Below are 19,190 nucleotides of genomic sequence, written 5' to 3'. Positions count from 1 at the left end.
CCTTCTCCCTTCAACAAAACTCTTGCTTTTCCTCGCAGGGTAAGAGCGCTGCTAAAAACCACCAAAGAGAGCATCAGATCCTCTGGAACTGGAGTTACAGATGGTGTTGAGCCACCATGAGGGTGTGGGGAATTGAACCTGAGTCCTCTGGAAGAGCAGCTAGTGCTCTTAACCGCTGAACCATCTCTCCAGCCTCTGAGAGTAGTTTTCTTGATTTATGATAGATGTAAGATGGCCCAGCCCACTTGCCATCCCTGGGCAGGTGTGGTCCTGGGTTCTATAAGAAAGGAGGCTGAGCAAGCCACAGTGAGCAAGCCAGGAAGCAGCACTCTTTCATGGCCTCTGCATCAGCTCCTGCCTCCAGGTTCCTCCCCTGTTTGAGTTCCTGTCCTGACTCCTCTCAGTGATGGAGTGTTTCCTGCAAGTCTAAGCTGAAATAAACCCTTTCCTCCCCAAGTTGCATTTCGTCATGGTCTTTATCACAGCAATAGGAACCAAACTAAGACACCACATCCCCTCCCAAAAGCTCAGTTGGAAGACTGCACCTTCTAATTTGCTTCAGTAGAACGGGATGAGCTACGAAATTTTTTGAAAACTCAGACAAACATGAACTGAAGCCTAAAACACTGTTTCCAAGCACTAAGCAGTTTTTTAGGCCCTGGACTTGCTTCAAGTTGTCAAGAAAGGTCACTTGAGCAAGGCATGGTGGTGGCCTGCTCTTGTAAACCCAGCCCTCCAGGAGGCAGAGACCAAAGAGTGTGAGTTAACTATAGGCCATCTTGGGTTACACGGTGACACCATTGTGTCACCACAACAACAACAACAACAAACAGAACAAAGACCCGGGAGATAAAAGATAAAAGATAAAAGATCCTGAGAGTTTGGTCTCCAGGACCTAGGTGGAAGGAAAGAACCAACTTCCAAAAGTTGTCCTCCGACCTCCACATGCACAGCGTGGCTGTCATGAGTGCGCAGACACACACACACACACACACACACACACACACACACACACACACACACCGATAAATAAAATAACTTTTAAAAACAAAAGCCAAGCTGGGCAGTGGTGGTGCAGGCCTTTAACTCCAGCCCTCAGGAGGCAGAGGCAGGGGAATCTCTGTGAGTTCAAAGCCAGCCTGGTCTACAGAGTGAGTTCCAGGACAGCCAGGGTTACATATAGACACCCTGTCTCAAAAAACAAAAAAGTCCTGCAAACATGCCAATTAGGTGAGCATGTCTTCCCCAGCACATATTCAGGGCAGAAAGTGTGCAATGTCTACTACTTCCTGGCTCTAAAGTCTATGGCAAGATCAAGGTGAATTCAGTCAATCTCAGCAGGAACTCCAGGATATGAAAATAAACAAGGATTTAAGCTCACTCCAAAGGGAGCAAGGTGAGGATTCAACTGAAGAAGTGGTCTCTGGGTGCCATTATGGAATTGTATTTAGAGAGACTTTTGAATACTTCCTTGGAAAATGTAAGTGAGGGAAATCCTAGTATGAATATTCACCTTCTTCGTTCTCAGTTTCTATAGGAAAAAGCTCCTTCTTGCCCCTGGGTTTCCTCTATTGGAGAGAATGCACAGGACGATCTACCGGAAAAAGAGAGTTGTTTTTTAAAGCTCTGTGTATTCCAAAACGGACGGCGGGGGGGGGGGGGGGGGGGGGGGGGAGCAAAGCCACACAGATGGGATTTCTGAGGGAGCACTGGAAGGCGATAGTGGGAGAGACTTTTCAGAGATGCATCATCAGTGGTGCGACAGGTTTTAGCGGGGTGGCAGTGGAGGGAGGGGACATTTGAGAAGTTAGGTGGGAATTAAAAATGTATTTCTTCTTTGGGTCTTCTCAAGAGATTAGAATAAAGCTAAAAATGACCTGTTAAGAATTTTAGCTGCTGACCTAGATTTCTTTGGATGCCTTGTAATGAATGAATCACATAAGGCCCTGACTTATATGAATGTTCCAAAGGATAGATGCGGCAAATAAAAGATGACTTAGAATTAATTATAACTAAGATCTGGAGAAAGATTAGAGAAGCTATCTCGTTCGTAAAGCAAGAATTAACTGTGGAGGACAAACCAACGAAAGACAGAAAAGAAAGTTTTGAATATCACAAATTCTGGCCGGAGAAGTTTCTTTGAGTCACTTTCTTGGAACATCAAGCAAACAGGAAAGAAAGGCGATTAAGACGTGAGAGAAAAGTTGAGGGAACAAGAACACATTGAACGGCGCCAGGACTGAATTCATGGGAATTCTAGGCGAGCTGAAGAAAATAAAGGGGAGAAAATCATTTTTAAATGAGATGAATTTTGCTCAAGAGATGAAAAAAATATGGACGCCAGTTTTCATATTTTAGAGCCACTCAGGGGAGCTAGAGAGACGGTTCAGCAGTTAAGAGTGATTGTTACTCTTGCATAAAACCCAGGTTTGGTTCCCAGCATCCATATCTGGTGGTTCCCAAGCATTTGTAACTCCAGCTCCAGGAGATCCCCATGGACACCTCCAACAGAGAGAGAGAGAGAGAGAGAGAGAGAGAGAGAGAGAGAGAGAGAGAGAGAGAGAGAGAGAGAGTTTTTTAAAAAGTCAATCAAACCCAAGGAAGATAAAAATTTTAGGGCCAGTGAGATTGGTTCATTGGGTAAAGGCTTGCTGAGCAAGCCTGATGCCATTAGTTTGACTCACAGAACTGAGGTAAAGATAGCAGAAGAGAACTAACTCCACAAAGTTGTCCTCCACTCCCCCTACCACACACACATACATCACCCATGCACACAATAGGCAATGTTAAAAATTAAATATAGCTGGGCGGTGGTGGCGCACGCCTTTAATCCTAGCACTCAGGAAGCAGAGGCAGGTGGTTCTCTGAGTTCGAGGCCAGCCTGGTCTACAGAGCAAGATCCAGGACAGGCTCCAAAGCTACACAAAGAAACCCTGTCTCGAAAACACACACACACACACACACACACACACACACACACACACACACACACAAAATACTTGGACCTACTAAAGTCAAATATCAGAATGCCAAAAATAAAGAAAAAAAATCAAGTTTCCAAAGAAGAAAAACACATTCTTTCAAAAGAAGATTTCTCATCAGTATTTCTTTTTTTTTAATTTTTCATTGGTGTTTTGCCATGGGTGTTGTGTCCCCTGGAACTAGAGTCCCAGACAGTTGTGAGCTGCCACGTGGGTGCTGGGAATTGAACCAGGGTCCTCTGGAAGAGCAGTCAGTGCTCTTAACCGCGAGCGATCTCTGCAGCCCTCTCACCAGTATTTCTAAATGTTGTACAAGAACTAGGATAACGGAGCTTCAACTAGGAAGGGGGAGAACAGTGTGAAGACATCTTCAGACATGCAAGGGCTTCCAACTGATCTCCCCAAACCCTTTCAGGAATTTAAAGGATCTGCTCCAGCATGCGATGGGCCACGGAGCCTAGAAAGAGAAAGGTGTAACAGTGAAGAAGGAGTAATACAACCAGGAAACAAGAATTCAAGGAGAGCAGCTGCAGAGAGGAACTTGGAAAGAAACCAAGGCACTTGGAACAGGAGGCAGAGGATCCCAGGAGGGGAAACATTTTCGTGACTAAAATCCACCAAATACTGATTCACAATCAGGAGGTCAAAAATCAAAGCAAACAAAAAGTGTAGGAACTGGGGATGAACATTGTACCCATATAAATACAGAACTCCTACTATGCGACTGTGGAAACTAGGATTACAGGACGAAACGCAAATTTCAAACACCCCGACCAAGTAAAAGAAACAAGAAAAAAAAAAGTCGGAATGTTGCTTTTTCTCTCTACAGCAAGGGTGAACTGAATTCTTGCATACCAGCCCTTCCCACTAAAGCATGGCCAGAACAAAAAGACAAGAGCGTGTTTCAAGTGTCTTAACGAGTATCAAGCAAGCTAGCAACGTAAAAAAGACTTGAAAGCCAAGATGGGCCCCAAATGCACTGTTGCTCTTCTCTCCGAGGATTCTCCTGGGTGTTAAAAGGCAGCTGAGAAGCTGGGAGCCTAGCAGAAAGTGATGACGCATCCACAGGAACTGAGCAGGCTTCCAGTGCTCTCCGAGGGACAGGCGGGGAGGCGCTGGGCTCTGAACGTTCCCTCCCAAACTCATCCTGAGTTGAATGGCTTTTAGAACCATAGTAAGGAGTGGGCCTTTGAGAGGTTGGTTACATCATGAGGACAATGAGAGAGACTAGCCTGAGAATGTCCTGACAGCGTGGGAGTAGGTAGGTTAGTTAGCTCTGTTAGTCTCTCCTTCAGGATTCTCTCCCTCTCCCTCAATCCCACTCCCTCCCCCTCCCCCCCTTTCTCTCCCCTCCCTCTCCCTCCTGCCTTCTCTCTCTCTCTCTCTCTCTCTCTCTCTCTCTCTCTCTCTCTCTCTCTCTCTCTCTCTCTCTCTCTCTCATGTTATACTCTCCACACCAAGTGTGACCGCTCTATCTTGTACTTCCCAGTCACAAGCCAAACGAACTTCTATTGTTTATGAATTACCTAGTCTGTGCTCTTCTGTTATAGCTATGAAAAACAGACTAAGACAGAAAACAGTACCAAAAACTGGGCCTGTTACTATAGCAAATATTTTATTTGTCATTTTCAAAAATTAAAAACTTGGCCAGGATTGGTGGCCACATGCCTTTAATCCCAGCACTTGGGGAGACAGAAGCAGGTAGATCTCTGTGAGTTTGAAAGCAGCCTGATCTACCTAACAAGTTCCAGGCCAGCCTGGGTAACAGTAGAACACACACACACACACACACACACACACACACACACACACACACACACACACTCACACACACACGGAAATGTAATAAGTTTTTTTGAGACAGAGTCTCACTAGATAGCCCTGGTTAGCCTGGAATTCACATTGTAAACCAGACTGGCTTTGAACTCACAGTGATCTCACTTGCCTCTGCTTCCCAAGTGCTGGGATTAAAGACATGAGGAGGTACCATGTCCAGCTTTAAAAAATACTGAATGTACAACACATGTATTAGAAAATTAATAGGCCATTCAAAGGATACTAAAGATTCCAAATAGAAAACAGGACTCACAGGATTTGCACGGGCAGTTTATCAGAGAGATGATGCAAAGGACACTTAGATATAAAAAAGTATCGAACTCCATCTCATCAAAGCAGAGTTTGCTTGCTTAATGTCTGATATTGGCTATAGCACTCTCAGTAAGACAAAAGGGAACAGACTCGCCCATATACAGCCATGGGAGAATGAATTGCTCTAAGCCTGGAAACTTCATCCAACAGATTTCTTTAGCACCTACTCTATATCGGTCTATCCTATATGAACAGCAACAATCAAAACAGCATATATCTCTGCATTCATAATATTTACAATCTAGAAGAAAATAACTCAGCAATACTTAGTGACATTTTAAAACAGGACACTAATCTGGCAGTCCCATCTTGGGGGGAAATGCTCAAATTTGCATAGATCATATACACAAGGATAGTCATTTCAGTGTTCTTATTTGTGAGTGAGTGTGTGTGTGTGTGTGTGTGTGTGTGTGTGTGTGTGTGTGTGTTCACACCCATTCACATGTAGGCCAGACGACGATATGAAGTATCTTTATCACTCACCACCCTATTTTTTTCAAGACAGGGTCTTGTACTGAACCTGAAGCATGGTGCTTCATCTAGACTGGCTGGGCAGTAAGCTACCAGGATCCTGCCTAACTCTAACTCCCCAGTGCTGGGACTACACGCACATGTGGCCATAGTTAGAATTTTCTTTGGGCCACCAACCAGCTCCCAAATAAAGATATGGAGACTTACTATTAATATGAATTCAGCCTTAGCTCTTTTAACTTAATCTAACCTGTTTCTATTCATCTATGTTTTGCCCTAAGGCTTTTTTTACCTTTCTTTCTTGTTTTTGTTGTTGTTGTTGTTGTTGTTGTTTATTTGTTTGTTTTGTTTTGTTTTTCGAGACAGAGTTTCTCTGTGTAGTTTTGGTGCCTGTCCTGGAACTCACTCTGTAGCCCAGGCTGGCCTCGAACTCACAATGATCCGCCTGGCTCCGCCTCCCGAGTGCTGGGATTAAAGGCGTGCGCCACCACCGCCCGGCCCTTTCTTCACTCTATATGTCCTACTTTCCTGCTTCCTGTGTCTGTTTGGCCCCTGCCGTCTTTGTCTTTTTCTCCCCAGCCTACATTCTTCTTCCTGCTTATTCTCCCTGCCCACAAGTCCCACTTATACCTCCTCCCTGGCTATTGGCCGTTCAGCTTTTTATTAGACCAATCAGGTGCCTTAGGCAGGCAAGGTGAAACAGCAACACATCTTACATAATTAAACAAATATTCTGCAACATATCTTTGCAGAATTAAACAAGTATTCTATTCCACAACATGTGGCCATGTCCAGACTTCATGTGAGTACTAGGAATCTGAACTCGGGTCCTCTTGCTTTCACAGCAAATGCTGCTACTTACTAAGTCATCTCCGCAACTTGTTTCAACATTCTTCAAGGGGAAAAAAAGAAAAACTGGAAACAAATGTCTATCAAAGGGGAGCTAGTTGATTAAATTATGGTAGAGTCAATGTATGGAAAGTTATTCAGCTTTAAAGAGAATGAAAGGAGGACTGGCCTGCTGCCCCAGAAGAATGGACACAAGGTATTAAGTAATATGTGAAAGATGCATAATCTCATTTTTGTCACAAAATTGGAACTAACTTGGTGCAGTGGTACACATCTGTGCTACTTGGAGGTCTACAAAGCAAGTCTGTCTAAAAATAAAAAAGATCTATCAATAAGCCTTGAAATCACCGTTATGATGGAGTCATCGGCATTCAGCACAGTTAAACACATGAATTAGCAGATATGACTGACACTGGTCAGACAAAACCCCAGGGCTGATGGGTCGGAGCTCCCAAGTCCCGCCCCTAGCTGAGAAGGTACTGACAATCCTTGGCTGTTGGGAGAGGAAGATTTCTTGAGGTCCCTGAGAGGCTGCCCATGCTCTGGTAGATGGCCTTACACTTATTCACATGACAGCAGCACAGAGCACATGGGCTCTGTGAGTTTAAAAAAAAAAAAAGAGCCATGCTGGACAGTGGTGGCACACGCCTTTAATCCCAGCACTCAGGAGGTAGAGCCAGGCGGATCTCTGTGAGTTCAAGGCCAGCCTGGGCTACAGAGCGAGATCCAGGACAGGCACCAAAACTACAGAGAAACCCTGTCTCAAAAAAATAAAACAAAATAAAAAAAAAAAAAAGCCAAGCACAGTGGCACAATTTTAATCCCAGCACTCTGGAGACAAAGGCAAGTATATCTCTGTAAATTCATGGCTAGACTGGTCTACATAGCAAGTTTCAGTCCAGCCAATGCTATATAGCAAGAAGACTTTGTCAAAAACACAATAATAATAACAACAACATAGGAAATTTGAGAGGATTGTGGTAGGGGAATAGGGAAGGATTCAGAAGGGAGGGAATAGGGAGATTTGATTAAAATACATTATATGCATGAAATTATCAAGCAATTAAAAAACTCTTAGCCAGGCAGTGGTGGTGCAGGCCTTTAATCCCAGCACTCAGGAGCAGAACCAGGCAGATCTCTGTGAGTTCTAGGCCAGCCTGGGCTACAGAGTGAGTTCCAGGAAAGGCTCCAAAGCTACACATTGAAACTCTGTCTCAAAAGACAACCAAAAACAAACAAACAACAACAACAAAAAAAACCAAACAAAACCTCTTCTTTTGGTTATCCAGTCTTGTACAGGTTTGTGTGTGCATGGAGGCAAAGTCTACAGGCTGTTTACTCCAATCCCCTCAAGGAAACCAGTTGCAGGGCATGGGGATATTAAGCTGTTTTAATAGTTGTTCTGTATTGTGTAATATTTGTTCCAATAACATTTACAATTTTTTAAGAGGTCCCATGCAACTCACGCTGTCAGCAAACTTCCTAGGTAGCCCAGAGTGACCTTGAACTGCTGATCCTCCTGCCTCTGTCTCCCCAGTGTTTGGAATAGAGCTATGTGCCCCCACGTCCAGGTTTACTCTCATTTTGCAATTGGAAAAAAATCTGACAGGCATTTTCTAACTTGTGTGTGTGTGTGTGTGTGTGTGTGTGTGTGTGTGTGTGTGTGTGTGTGATGGGAATGAACACGGCACCGTGGCATGCATTTGGAGATCAGAAGGCAAGCTTTTTGGTGGTTCTCTCCTTCCACCTCACTGAGACAGCCTCTGTGTCTGCTGCCCTGTGTACATCATCCAGGCTAGCTGGCCCAAGGGCTTCATGGTGTATGTCGGGGGTCCTTCTGTCTCTGCCTCTCATTTTGCTGTAAAAGTTGGGGTTATAGGTGCATGGCACTGCATCCAGATTTTGAAATTGTGGGTTCAGGGGGTTGAACTTAGGTTACTAGGCTTAGATGGCAAGCCTAGTACATGTTGAGCTGTCTACCTGGGCCAATGGCTATTTTTTACAGGACAATTGTGTTCCAGGTAACGGAGCTGAGGAGACAAAGTTATTTTTTTTTTGTTACATCATTCTGTATCCCCCCCCCCAAGGAGTACATTTTATAAGTGTCTAAAGGCAATGAGTGAATTCAAAAATGCACTTGACAACAACAAAATAAAAACCCTTCACTATCAGTCAGGCATGGTAACACACATCTATAATCCCAGCTGGGATTTGGAAAGCTGAGGAAAGAGGAATGAGGTTTTGTTTTTTGAGACAAGGTTTCTCTGTGTAGCCCTGGCTGTCCTGGCATTTGCTTTGTAGACCAGGCTGGCCTCGAACTCAGAGATCTACCTGCCTCTGCCTCCAGAGTGCTGGGACTAAAGGCATCCACCATCACTGCCCGCTTTGGGATTGAGAGTTTAAGCTAGTTTGAACTATAGTGGTTTGAAGTCTAGTCTGGGTACATAGCAAGACCTAAAGGATGCAGTTCAGTGATGCAGCACCCAGTGAGCATGGGCAAGACCCAGAGTTCAAGACAAACATGGTGGTATATAGCTGTGTTCTCAGCGCTTGGAAAGTTGCGGCCAAAAAAGTTCAGTCATTATACTCAGCCTCAGTTCGACTGATGAGGCCTTAAATTCAATCTCCAGACAGAAAGGAAGGAAGGAGAGGGAGGGGAAGAAAGGAGGAGGGGAGAGAAGGGAAAAAAGTTATTGAACATGAACTAGAACTAATGCTGTGGTTACAAGTTGGATAAGAGATTTATGTCATAGTCTAAAATTGGAAAACAAAAATCTCTTTACTAGAGAAGGTGGACGGGTTGACAGGTGTAGACAGGAAAGTATTTGCCTAGCTAGCACACATGGAGATGGAGCTCTGGGTTTGATCCCCAGCACCACATAAAACTGGGAGTGTGCTGGGCCGGGCGGTGGTGGCGCACGCCTGTAATCCCAGCACTTGGGAGGCAGAGGCAGGTGGATCTCTGTGAGTTCGAGGCCAGCCTGGGCTACCAAGTGAGTTCCAGGAAAGGCGCAAAGCTACACAGAGAAACCCTGTCTCGAAAAACCAAAAAACAAAAAAAAAACAAAAAAAAAACTGGGAGTGTGGTCCATATCTGTAGTTTCAGCACTCAGAAGGTGGAGGCCAGGGAATCAGTTCAGTGTCATCCTCAACTAGATAGTGAATGAGTCATAAGAGACAGGAAGGGAGAGAGGAAGGAGGGAGGGAGAGAGGGTATCTCTCTCTCTCTCTCTCTCTCTCTCTCTATATATATATATATATATATATATATATATATATATATATATATATATATATATATATATAACACACACACACACACACACACACACACACACACACACACACACACACACACACACAGAGGCTTTGTAGACCAGGCTGGCCTTGAATTCAGGGCAATCACAGTCTAGCCTCCAAACTGGGATTAAAGGTGTGTGCTTTCATTTCCATTTTATTTTTCGTGCATGTGTGTGCGTGTGTGCGTGTGTTGCTAGAGACTGAACTCAGGACCTTGCCCATGTTAGTCCAGTGCTCTACTGCTAAGATAAATCCTTAGCTCTAAATTTGTCCTTCATAATTATTTTTCTTGCAAGAACTGTATTGTATGCCTGTAATCCCAGCGCTCAGGAGGCAGAGGTAGGATGTTCTTAAATTTAAAGGCAACCTTGGGCCAGCTAGATGGTTCAGTGGATCAAGGTACTTGCTGTCAGGCCTGACGACTCTCAAGTTTGACCCCTAGAACCCACAAGGTGGAAAAGAACCGAGTCCTCAAAGTTGTCCTCTGATCTCCACATACACAACGTGGTGTGTGCAAACATGGCCACCAATCAAATCAAATCAAATCAAATCGTGTTTAAATTGAAGCCAGCCTAGGCTAAATTGTCCCTCTCTCAAAACACAACTTCTGAACAACTATCAAAATATGCTGCTTGGGAGAAATAGGCACTAAACCTTCTGACGTGTCACAAACCCTGCCTTAGAGGCGGTGAAAATCAAGAATGGACACCAACATACACGGCCGAAACGGAGTTACTCATGTGTTAGTGCCAGAGGACAAACTAGGCTGGCACAAGGGAACCCTTTCTCCATCTCTTCAGGCCCCAGTAAGGGTGGCTAGAGCATGCTCTGCAGGAGACAAGTCAGTCTTTGGACTCAGAGCAGAGGGTGGGCTCCATTCCTCCAAGTGACTGGTTGCAGACAGGGCTTCCACTGCGTGGAATTTGGAAGGAACCACATTGCAGCCTCCGAGTCTCCTGATTCAACATCACTATACTGACATTCAATGTTTGGTTCATTATTTTTCAAGATTTATTTTCGTGTGTGTGTGTGTGTGTGTGTGTGTGTGTGTGTGTGTGTGTGTGTGCGCGCGCGCACCTGTGTGAGTGGATGCCATGTTATGTGCAGGTGCCCTTGGAGGCCAGAAGCAGGCATCAGATCCCTTGGAGCTAGAGTTACAGCTGCTCGACATGGATGCTGGGAACTGAACTCAGGTCGTCACCCAGAAGAGCACCAAGTGTGTGCTTAGAGCAATGTTCTCCAGCCCAACGTGTGGTTTCTTGTGCATGTCCAACATGATTAGAACTCAAGAAGGGAGGACAGATGTAAGAGAACCTCCAAAACTTCAACATGTATCCCTGCTAAATGGACTCTGCATTAAGTCAAACAGAAACATGAAGCAATCAAACTGCCTCCTCTTAGCAAGCAAATAATTACACAAATCGAGTTCACTGCTATGTAATCTTAGCCAAAGTGTTCTGATACTTCGGTGGCAATCCACACAGCTGTATGCCATCCAGAACTCATACAAAGCCTTGATAGCAAGGTATCCTAGTGGCCTTCCAGTATCAGCAGGTCACTAGTGCCAAATTCTCTGTGTTTTCCAATACCAGCAAGCCGGGTAACATGAGAGGGAACTGGATAGGGAAAACCAAGCAAAAGCAAAGGATTCTTGATTTGTGCCCTCAACTGGCGGTCAGAAAACACTCGCAAACTCCGAGTAGGACGGGGAGATGGCTGCCGGGAAAGTGCTTGCTGTGCATGCAGGACAGGAACTCAATCTCCACAGCCAGCGGCAAAGTCACATGAGGACACATGCCTGGAATCTCAGCAAGGGGGAGGCAGAGTCAGGAGCACCCCTGGGGTTTGCTGGCCAGCCAGTCTAGCCAAATAAAATCCAAGTAGTTGCAGGGGCTGTGCTTTAAAGCAACAGTGGTTCCCTCGGTGGTGAAAAGTGCTCAAGTGAGGCGGTCACAGCACGTCAGGCTTGTAACAAGATGGGGATGTGATCCAAGTCTCATTTCTGTGAGCATGTGGGGGATGTGTGCACAAGTATCCATGTATGCCTTGTCTATAGCCAACACTCCACTAGGGTAACTTAAAACAAAATAGGAATTTATTTACAATAGCAAAGATGTCAAAAATAACAGGAACAATATATAACAAATCCAAGAATTATTTATGAAAAAGGCAAACAATATATACATGAAACAAAAGATAAAACAAAATTCATAGGGCAAACTTAATTTTGACCTCCTAAAAAGCTGTAAAATGCAGCAAAACGTCCTTTTGAATATGAATTACTTTAGTAACTCTGGGCCAATTAAACACACACACGAACACACAATTTTCAGTCCTTCTCTTTACTTATCAAGTCTTCCTACCTTTGAGGAATGCAACACTGGGGGGCTATGTAAGAGTAGGAGGTGCAAGCTATTCAGATGTGCACTGAAGGGTATACTTAGTGACTGACTGGCTCCGACTTTTACAGAAAGGATCAAGCAAAAGTCTCTGGATTCTAATTTACTCTCACTGTGCCATCTCTAGCTTGTGTGTGAGCTTCCTGACTACACAAAATGTCACACCAAGTCATCTTTAGGTTCCTCAAGTGCTCTAAGATCACTTTCACTAAACTTGAGCATGCAACACAGTCACTGGGGGAGCTCCCTCAAACACAGGCTGCTGGGGCTCATGCCTTGTCCCACTTCACTGGGCACGGGAAGAGGGCAGAGAATCGGCATCTTTAACCAAGTCCCAGACTACCATGCTGCCAGGCATTACTCTGACATTGATCTTCTTTAAGATACTCCTTGACCCTGCTTTTCCTTACACAAATCTAAGACTTTACAGGAAATGAATAGCAAGATCCCCAGCGACAATAGGGCCGCATAGTTTAGCAGAATTGGTGGGATCACGTTTTAGAAGCAGGTCCTGGTTTCGTCAGACTTAGGACTTAGGACTCTGACTGTGATGTCCACCATTCTGTTGGACATTTACCTCAAGTTTGGTTATTTGTTATTTCATTTCTTAGGCCAACGCTGGTTCTATATTACAGAACCTCACTGTTAAAATCAAAAGTGCTGCAAATCTCTCTCATGACTCCTGACAACTTTTACCCAACTTGCAATTTTCACTACTACAGTGACCATCCTCCAGTATGTCGGGATCTACTAGAGGCCTCCAACCTGGGCACAAATGGTAACTCAAAGGTAGGGCTTCTGAATAGTGGTAGTCTCCTTAGACTAAATGTGTTGAGAATTGATCATAAAACAAATTTTAAGTGCTTTGAAAAACCCACTTTATGCACAGGTAATTTATAACAGGAATCAGAGATGCTAATAAAACAAATCATTTACAAAGATAAAAGAAAAAAATTAATTTCAAGGACATGCTCATCAAAGGACTCACCAATCACCTCTTAACTTCTCTGTAATGTTACTTGCAAATTCACAGGACTGAAATATCAGTATTTGCATCCAAGTCACAAAATTCAAAGCAATCAAGCATTTTGCATTCCACTGCTGCATAAAAGGAATTAAGAAATAGGGGGATGAAAATAATCCACTGCTTTTGATGTTTATTAGGTTTACAAAAACTGTACATTTTCTTTCTTAAGAAAAAGCATTAACTTAGTACTGGTATCAAATAGACTGAACATTCGTTAACAGGAAAATATTCTGATTTTTATTTTTGCACGTTATTCTCAAGTACACAATTACAATAATGTCACACATCCCCTATATGATTTTCTTTTTATGTATTTTACTTTTTTTACAAAGTATACAGAGGGAGGGACATACAATATTTAATAGGATATTTCTACAGAACAATAACTTATATTATGTCCTTGTAAAAATCTGTACCTCTTTAAAACATTTAACTGAAACATCCTTTTTTTTAGCTTTGCTAATCAAAATTGTTTTAAGAATTAAAACTAGGTTGTAACTAATGTCAGTACATATCAGTGACTACTTCATTTTCTCTTTATACAGACACACATTTTATATTCACTTGACCAAACCCTTAAATACCTTTTAAAGGCTTCAATATTGTGCTTTAAAAAGAAAAGAACTGTGTATGGTTCCAGATTATGTAAAGAGAAATATAAAGTGTGTAAAGTGTTGTGTTCTTTATCTTTCAGTTTATTAAAAAAATATGTTAAATGATCCAATCATTTGTATTTTCTGTACTGATTGTAGATTATTTTTAAATTTTATAAATTTCAATGTTAGGTGTTTTACATTACTTCTGGGGAAAATAATAAAGTAGATTTTAAAAGTTCTCACAAAAAAAAGACAGAGCTTTCAAGAATAACAGGGCAATAAATCAAATCATAGTTGTGATGCATTTTTTAAAGCACGTTGCGGAGGCTACAAAGGCAAAAGAATTCCCTATTGGATGGAAAGGCTAGGGAATCTATGCCTTGGCTTTGACTGGCATTGAGGATGGTGTTCCTACCAGCCTTAAGAACTTGATTTAGAACTAGACTAAATCAATCTAGCACTTCAGAGGTTTGCCAAACACCAAATAGTCAAGACATCTAACCCCAAAAATAGAACTTTTGAATACAAATATTGATGACTAAGAGAAAGATGAAAGGTAAAAACCTAACGGCACGAAAGGGATGGAGCACCATAATGAGGCGGCAAGGCAGCTATCGAGTGGGAAGAAAACTTCTAGGTCTCCCCACGATGTGCCAGACCCGTGTGCCAACGGCCAATTCCAGGGACTCTAGAAACTGTTTTCCAAAAGACAGCTTAACAAAATCTTAGTATCCAACTTCTTTTTTACAAATTTCCTCAGTGATCAGACCTGGATGTTACAAACCAATGTTACAAACCGCCAGCTCTCAAGAACAAAACTGTGAAAGAAAGACTTGGTAAGGATCCAAGTGAGGCCTCAGCCTGGTCACACACTTGGACCACATCTCTATCAAGCAATCCACGACAAGTGAGTGTTAAGTTTCTCAGGTTAACTAAGAACTAAGAGAGCAGGCTCAATCTGCCAAGTCTACGTCCTTATTAGCACCCGTTCTCTGGTCCATGGAGCCATCACTCCTTCCTGTCCCTCTCGCTTAATCAGACAAGAGTTCTCTCGCCAGCTTCTCGGAGAGAACTAAGGGATTCCTGTCTGGATACCCATTAGCTTTTCAGAAAAATATAAAGGCATGGAGTTGAAACTGTATGAAAACATTGTATCTATAAACATCTTAACTTCTATTTTTTCAATTATTTTTCAATTACCAAAGATATTTAAAAGAAAATACCTTTACTCTTTAAAAATACTAGTGTCCTTATTTTCCTTCTAATTCTTCACCTGAGTAGTCTCTCTGAAGAGCAAGACTTACAAAATGCTCTCTCTTGCATCCCTGGATCTTTCACGTTACTGTAAATTTAATACTTTTCATTATAGATTTTAAGCAACTACTACTGGGGGTTGTGTGTATAAGTATGTAAAATAAGCAATACACACAGATACATGTTACATATATATGTGTATATATAGATAGATATATATAATTCAGGGTACATTTACATATATAAAGTTGCAAAAGATCCTATGAGCCACAAGTTACCCCTAGGAGATTCCAAAATGCAGTCCTCAATTAAATTTCATTTGTAGCACACAACCATTCCAAGACAAAGCAGCACAGACAGAATAATCAAAATACAACAAGGATCAAGCAAAACTTCCCAACAAGGTTTTCTAAAAGTTTGCTACACTGACAAAAGAGGTAAATAATCTAAAGAAAAAAGAAGTATATTTTGTCCACTAAAAAGGAAAAAAAAAGAAAGAAAAGTAAACACAAACCCAGCCACTGTTCTTTTACTCAGCAATGCCAGGGACACGAAAGTTCATATGGAAACTTTCAGAGTCGTATGGCCTGCAAATACTAAGCAAGACAAGTAAACGACTTTCATGTTATGATCATGAGACCTCACCGTAAAAAAACCTCCTGCTTCAATGTCTCTGACAATTTTATTGTGAGAAATTTGTGAGAAAAAAAAATGAGTCAACATGAATACTTTCAGATACCAATGCAAAGTTACCGTGAGTTAAATGGTCTTAGAAGAGTACCATCAAGGTAAGCAAGGTAAATATTTTAAAATAAATATAAAACTTCTAAGATAGAAAACTTCAGTATAGAATCAGGGAGTACTTTAGTAAAAGCAACTAACTTGTTGCTGCTTTTCCCCATGTATTAAACAAACTGAATGGAATTCAGAACACACTATTGAACAAAATGTAAAAAAAAAAAAAAAAAAAAAAAAAAGTCAACTAGAAGCAGTAATTCTATTTGTACACAGCATAAATCAATATACAGTATTGTATGTGAACAAGACTGATTGGCTTTTCAATGAATTTTATGTTTCCAGGCCAGTTTCTCTACAAGCATCTGTGAAGATTACTGTTAGGGCAGGCCAACTTCTTTATGATGTCGCATTATGTGCTGGTTCTTTTCCGAGGGTCTTCGAAATCCTTTCTTGCAGTACTCACAGCGGTGAGGATAGTCTTTTGTATGAATGGAGATAACGTGCCGCTTAAAGCCTGAGGCATCTGTAGTGCTATATTCACAGTACTCACACTGATACACTTTCCGGCCACTGTGCGTCTTCATATGCTTTTTAAGCTCACTCTGTTGCCGAAATCCCTTTCTACATCTCTTACACCTAAATGGAAGGTCCTTTGTATGAACCGAGAGGATATGGCGACTTAGTACAAATGGATCTGCAATCTTAAAGTCACAATGTCTACACTGGTGCATTTTTTTACCCTTGTGGGCAGCCACATGTTTCTTGAGTTCTGATGGCCTGTGAAAGCCTTTATCACACATGTCACACTTATGAGGATAGTCCTTTGTGTGAACTGAAATTATGTGTCGCTTCAAATCACTTGAGTTCGAACTCTTGTGGTCGCAATGCAAACACTGGTGTGTTTTGCTCTCTTGATGGATAAGAGCATGTTGTTGCACCTCTTTGGTATCTGAGAAAGTCAGAAGACAAACGTCACACTTGAACGGCATCTCTTTACTATGCTTAGTCTTTACATGTGTTTTCAAGTTAGAGGAGTCTGCGGACCTGTATTCGCAGTACTGGCATTCATAGGGCTTCTCCCCGGTATGGATTCGCATGTGCTTTTTGAGCTCTGATGGGTGGCGGAAACCTTTGCCACACTCTACACAAATGTGAGGAAAGTTCTTGCTGTGGACTGCCAAAAGGTGGCGATTCAATAAGCCTTGTTCAGCTGTTTCGTATTCACAGAATTTACACTTGTGCATTTTGTTGGCTCCTTTTTCCTTATGCACCATTTTATGAGTAAACAAAGCCCCAGCATGAGAGAAATGCTTTCCACACTCATCACATTCTATGGCCTTCTCTGCCTTGCTGGTCAGCTTGTGGCTCTCCAGGTGATTATGTAAACTTATCTTCTTGTTGGTAGTGTAGTCACAGTCAGTACAGCGGTACTTCTTCTTGGCAAGGTGTTCAGGGTGGTTTTTCATGTGCCTTTTCAAGAAACCTCTCGATTTAAACTTCTTCCCACAAATCATGCAAGGGTAGACAGTCAGGGGATGTCCATCTGGGCCGATAATTATTGCTATGAAAGTAAAGGAGCAGAAGTGATCAAAACATGCTGGTTTGGGGTTCTTCAGAAGTCTGAAGGTTTGCTCTAAACACTACAGTCGGGGGCTCCTAATCTGGGCTACATGCTACACATTTTTTTTTGTCATTTTCAATCTACAAGACACAGCAACCTGACCCTAAGAAATTGGTCTACACTAACCTCTTCCATTTTAATAAAAATTAATAAATATGTAATTTCTATTGAAATGTGACAAACCCTTATAAATTTAGAAACCTAAGGGAATTATTCATATCAAGTTTTTAAATTAGAATTCCTACTTTATTAAAAAACATTAATGTTAACTTATAATAGAGCTTAAATATACCAATAAGATTCTTAATATGCAAATTGGTATATAAGAAATAAGCTACATTATATAAACTCAAGTACATATCTTGCTGCTCTGTAAATTATTCCTGTTTTTTTACTGAAATAATCATTATTTTTTTCCAAAATTAACACTTGCCAACACAGTTGCCTTTCATTTTCATGTAATTCCAGCTTTAACTTTTTTCATCCTTCTTTGATCCATTTCCCATTCCTTTTTAATCAAGAAAATCATTCATGAATATCACTGAATTCTGAAAATTATATTTTAAAATTCAATATACAAAAGCTACATGTCATCTAGCCACTAAGATGCTATCCCGATCACTCCCCCTGGGGATGCACACTAGCACTTCCTGAGAGCTCGCGGAGCACGCTGCCCTGTGGAACTCGCATGCCCTCACCTGTTTGGTACTGCCTGGAATCAGGTCTTCTCCTTTTCTTTGGTTTTTGTTTAGCCAGCCTGCCGAGGCCAGCAGACTCATCTATGTGCAAGAGGGCACTTGCTGTGCCATTCCGGTTTTCAATTCCATCAGAATTATTACCTAACAATGTGTATTAAAAAAACAAAATCATACAGTATTATAAATTATAAAAGAATTAGGAATTCTTTATTAATTATAACAATGAAAAGCCATGATACTCATGAATGACAGAAATATCCCACTCTAGGTAATGGAATTTTATGAACACCTTCATTACAGTAAGACCATTGGAAATGCCTAGCTTCCAACACTAAAATATCCATCAGTATTTTCCCCATGGATTCCCATGCTGTTTCCCAAGATTTTAAAGTCATGAGGTTGATACAGTTAAGATGAAAAGTTCCAGCCTGAAAGCCTGTATACTTCATACAGTATATTTCCTTCTATGTAATATACACATAAAGGAAATGCCTGTTAAAAGTCAGGACAAGAAGTACACTTTAAAATCTTCCTCTACTCTTGTTTAAATCAAATAATCCTTATAGCATTTCAGATTTCTGAAACCTAAAAAAAATCACAAAAACCGTTTTTTGTTTTTTGTTTTTTTTTTCCAAGACAGGGTTTCTCTGTATAACAGCCCTAGCTGTCCTGGAACTCACTCTGTAGACTAGGCTGGCCTCGAACTCACAGAGAACTGCCTGGCGCTGCCTCCCAAGTGCTGGCATTAAAGGCGTGCGCCATCACCGCCCAGCTACAGAAACTGGTTTTCAATCACAAACTCCTGTCTAAAGAGCTGCTCTGTGACTTACCATAAGCAGCTGCCCAAGCAATTGGCATGAAGGTTTTCATTTCATTGTCTTCTATTTGTTGTTCATGCACTGCGGCTGCGGCTGCAGCATCCTCCTCCCCAACAATCACTTCCATATAAACTTCGTCGGCAATTTCAGCAACATCTAAGTAGAAAATATATGAACTTTCCTGACCAGGTTTAGAGACATCATAGGAAAGATACTTTTATTTGAACCCAGCTAACATGCAAACAGGAAGAAGTCCAAACATTACATACCTAGAACACAGCTTTTATATG

General features: G+C 41.9%; 1 protein-coding gene across 10 annotated transcripts in view; it reads right to left on the bottom strand.

The window, feature by feature from the left end:
• Positions 1–11,826: 11,826 nt before the first annotated feature.
• Zfx (zinc finger protein X-linked) overlaps positions 11,827–19,190 on the bottom strand; it is a 75,989-nt gene continuing 68,625 nt past the window's right edge. For all 10 annotated transcript variants that reach the window (XM_076561970.1, XM_076561966.1, XM_076561967.1 and 7 more), the window contains 3 exons: positions 18,913–19,056; positions 18,083–18,223; positions 11,827–17,324 (listed from right to left, as the gene is read on the bottom strand). In XM_076561970.1, the coding sequence (XP_076418085.1) occupies positions 16,141–17,324; positions 18,083–18,223; positions 18,913–19,056 (1,469 nt within the window). In that variant the 3' untranslated portion in view covers positions 11,827–16,140. The remainder of the gene's footprint in view (positions 17,325–18,082; positions 18,224–18,912; positions 19,057–19,190) is intronic.

This window comes from Peromyscus maniculatus, chromosome X (genome assembly GCF_049852395.1).
Source record: "Peromyscus maniculatus bairdii isolate BWxNUB_F1_BW_parent chromosome X, HU_Pman_BW_mat_3.1, whole genome shotgun sequence".
NCBI classification, from domain to species: domain Eukaryota; kingdom Metazoa; phylum Chordata; class Mammalia; order Rodentia; family Cricetidae; genus Peromyscus; species Peromyscus maniculatus.
Note: the sequence above shows the minus strand (reverse complement) of the source record. Positions and strands in the feature narration are given on the sequence as shown.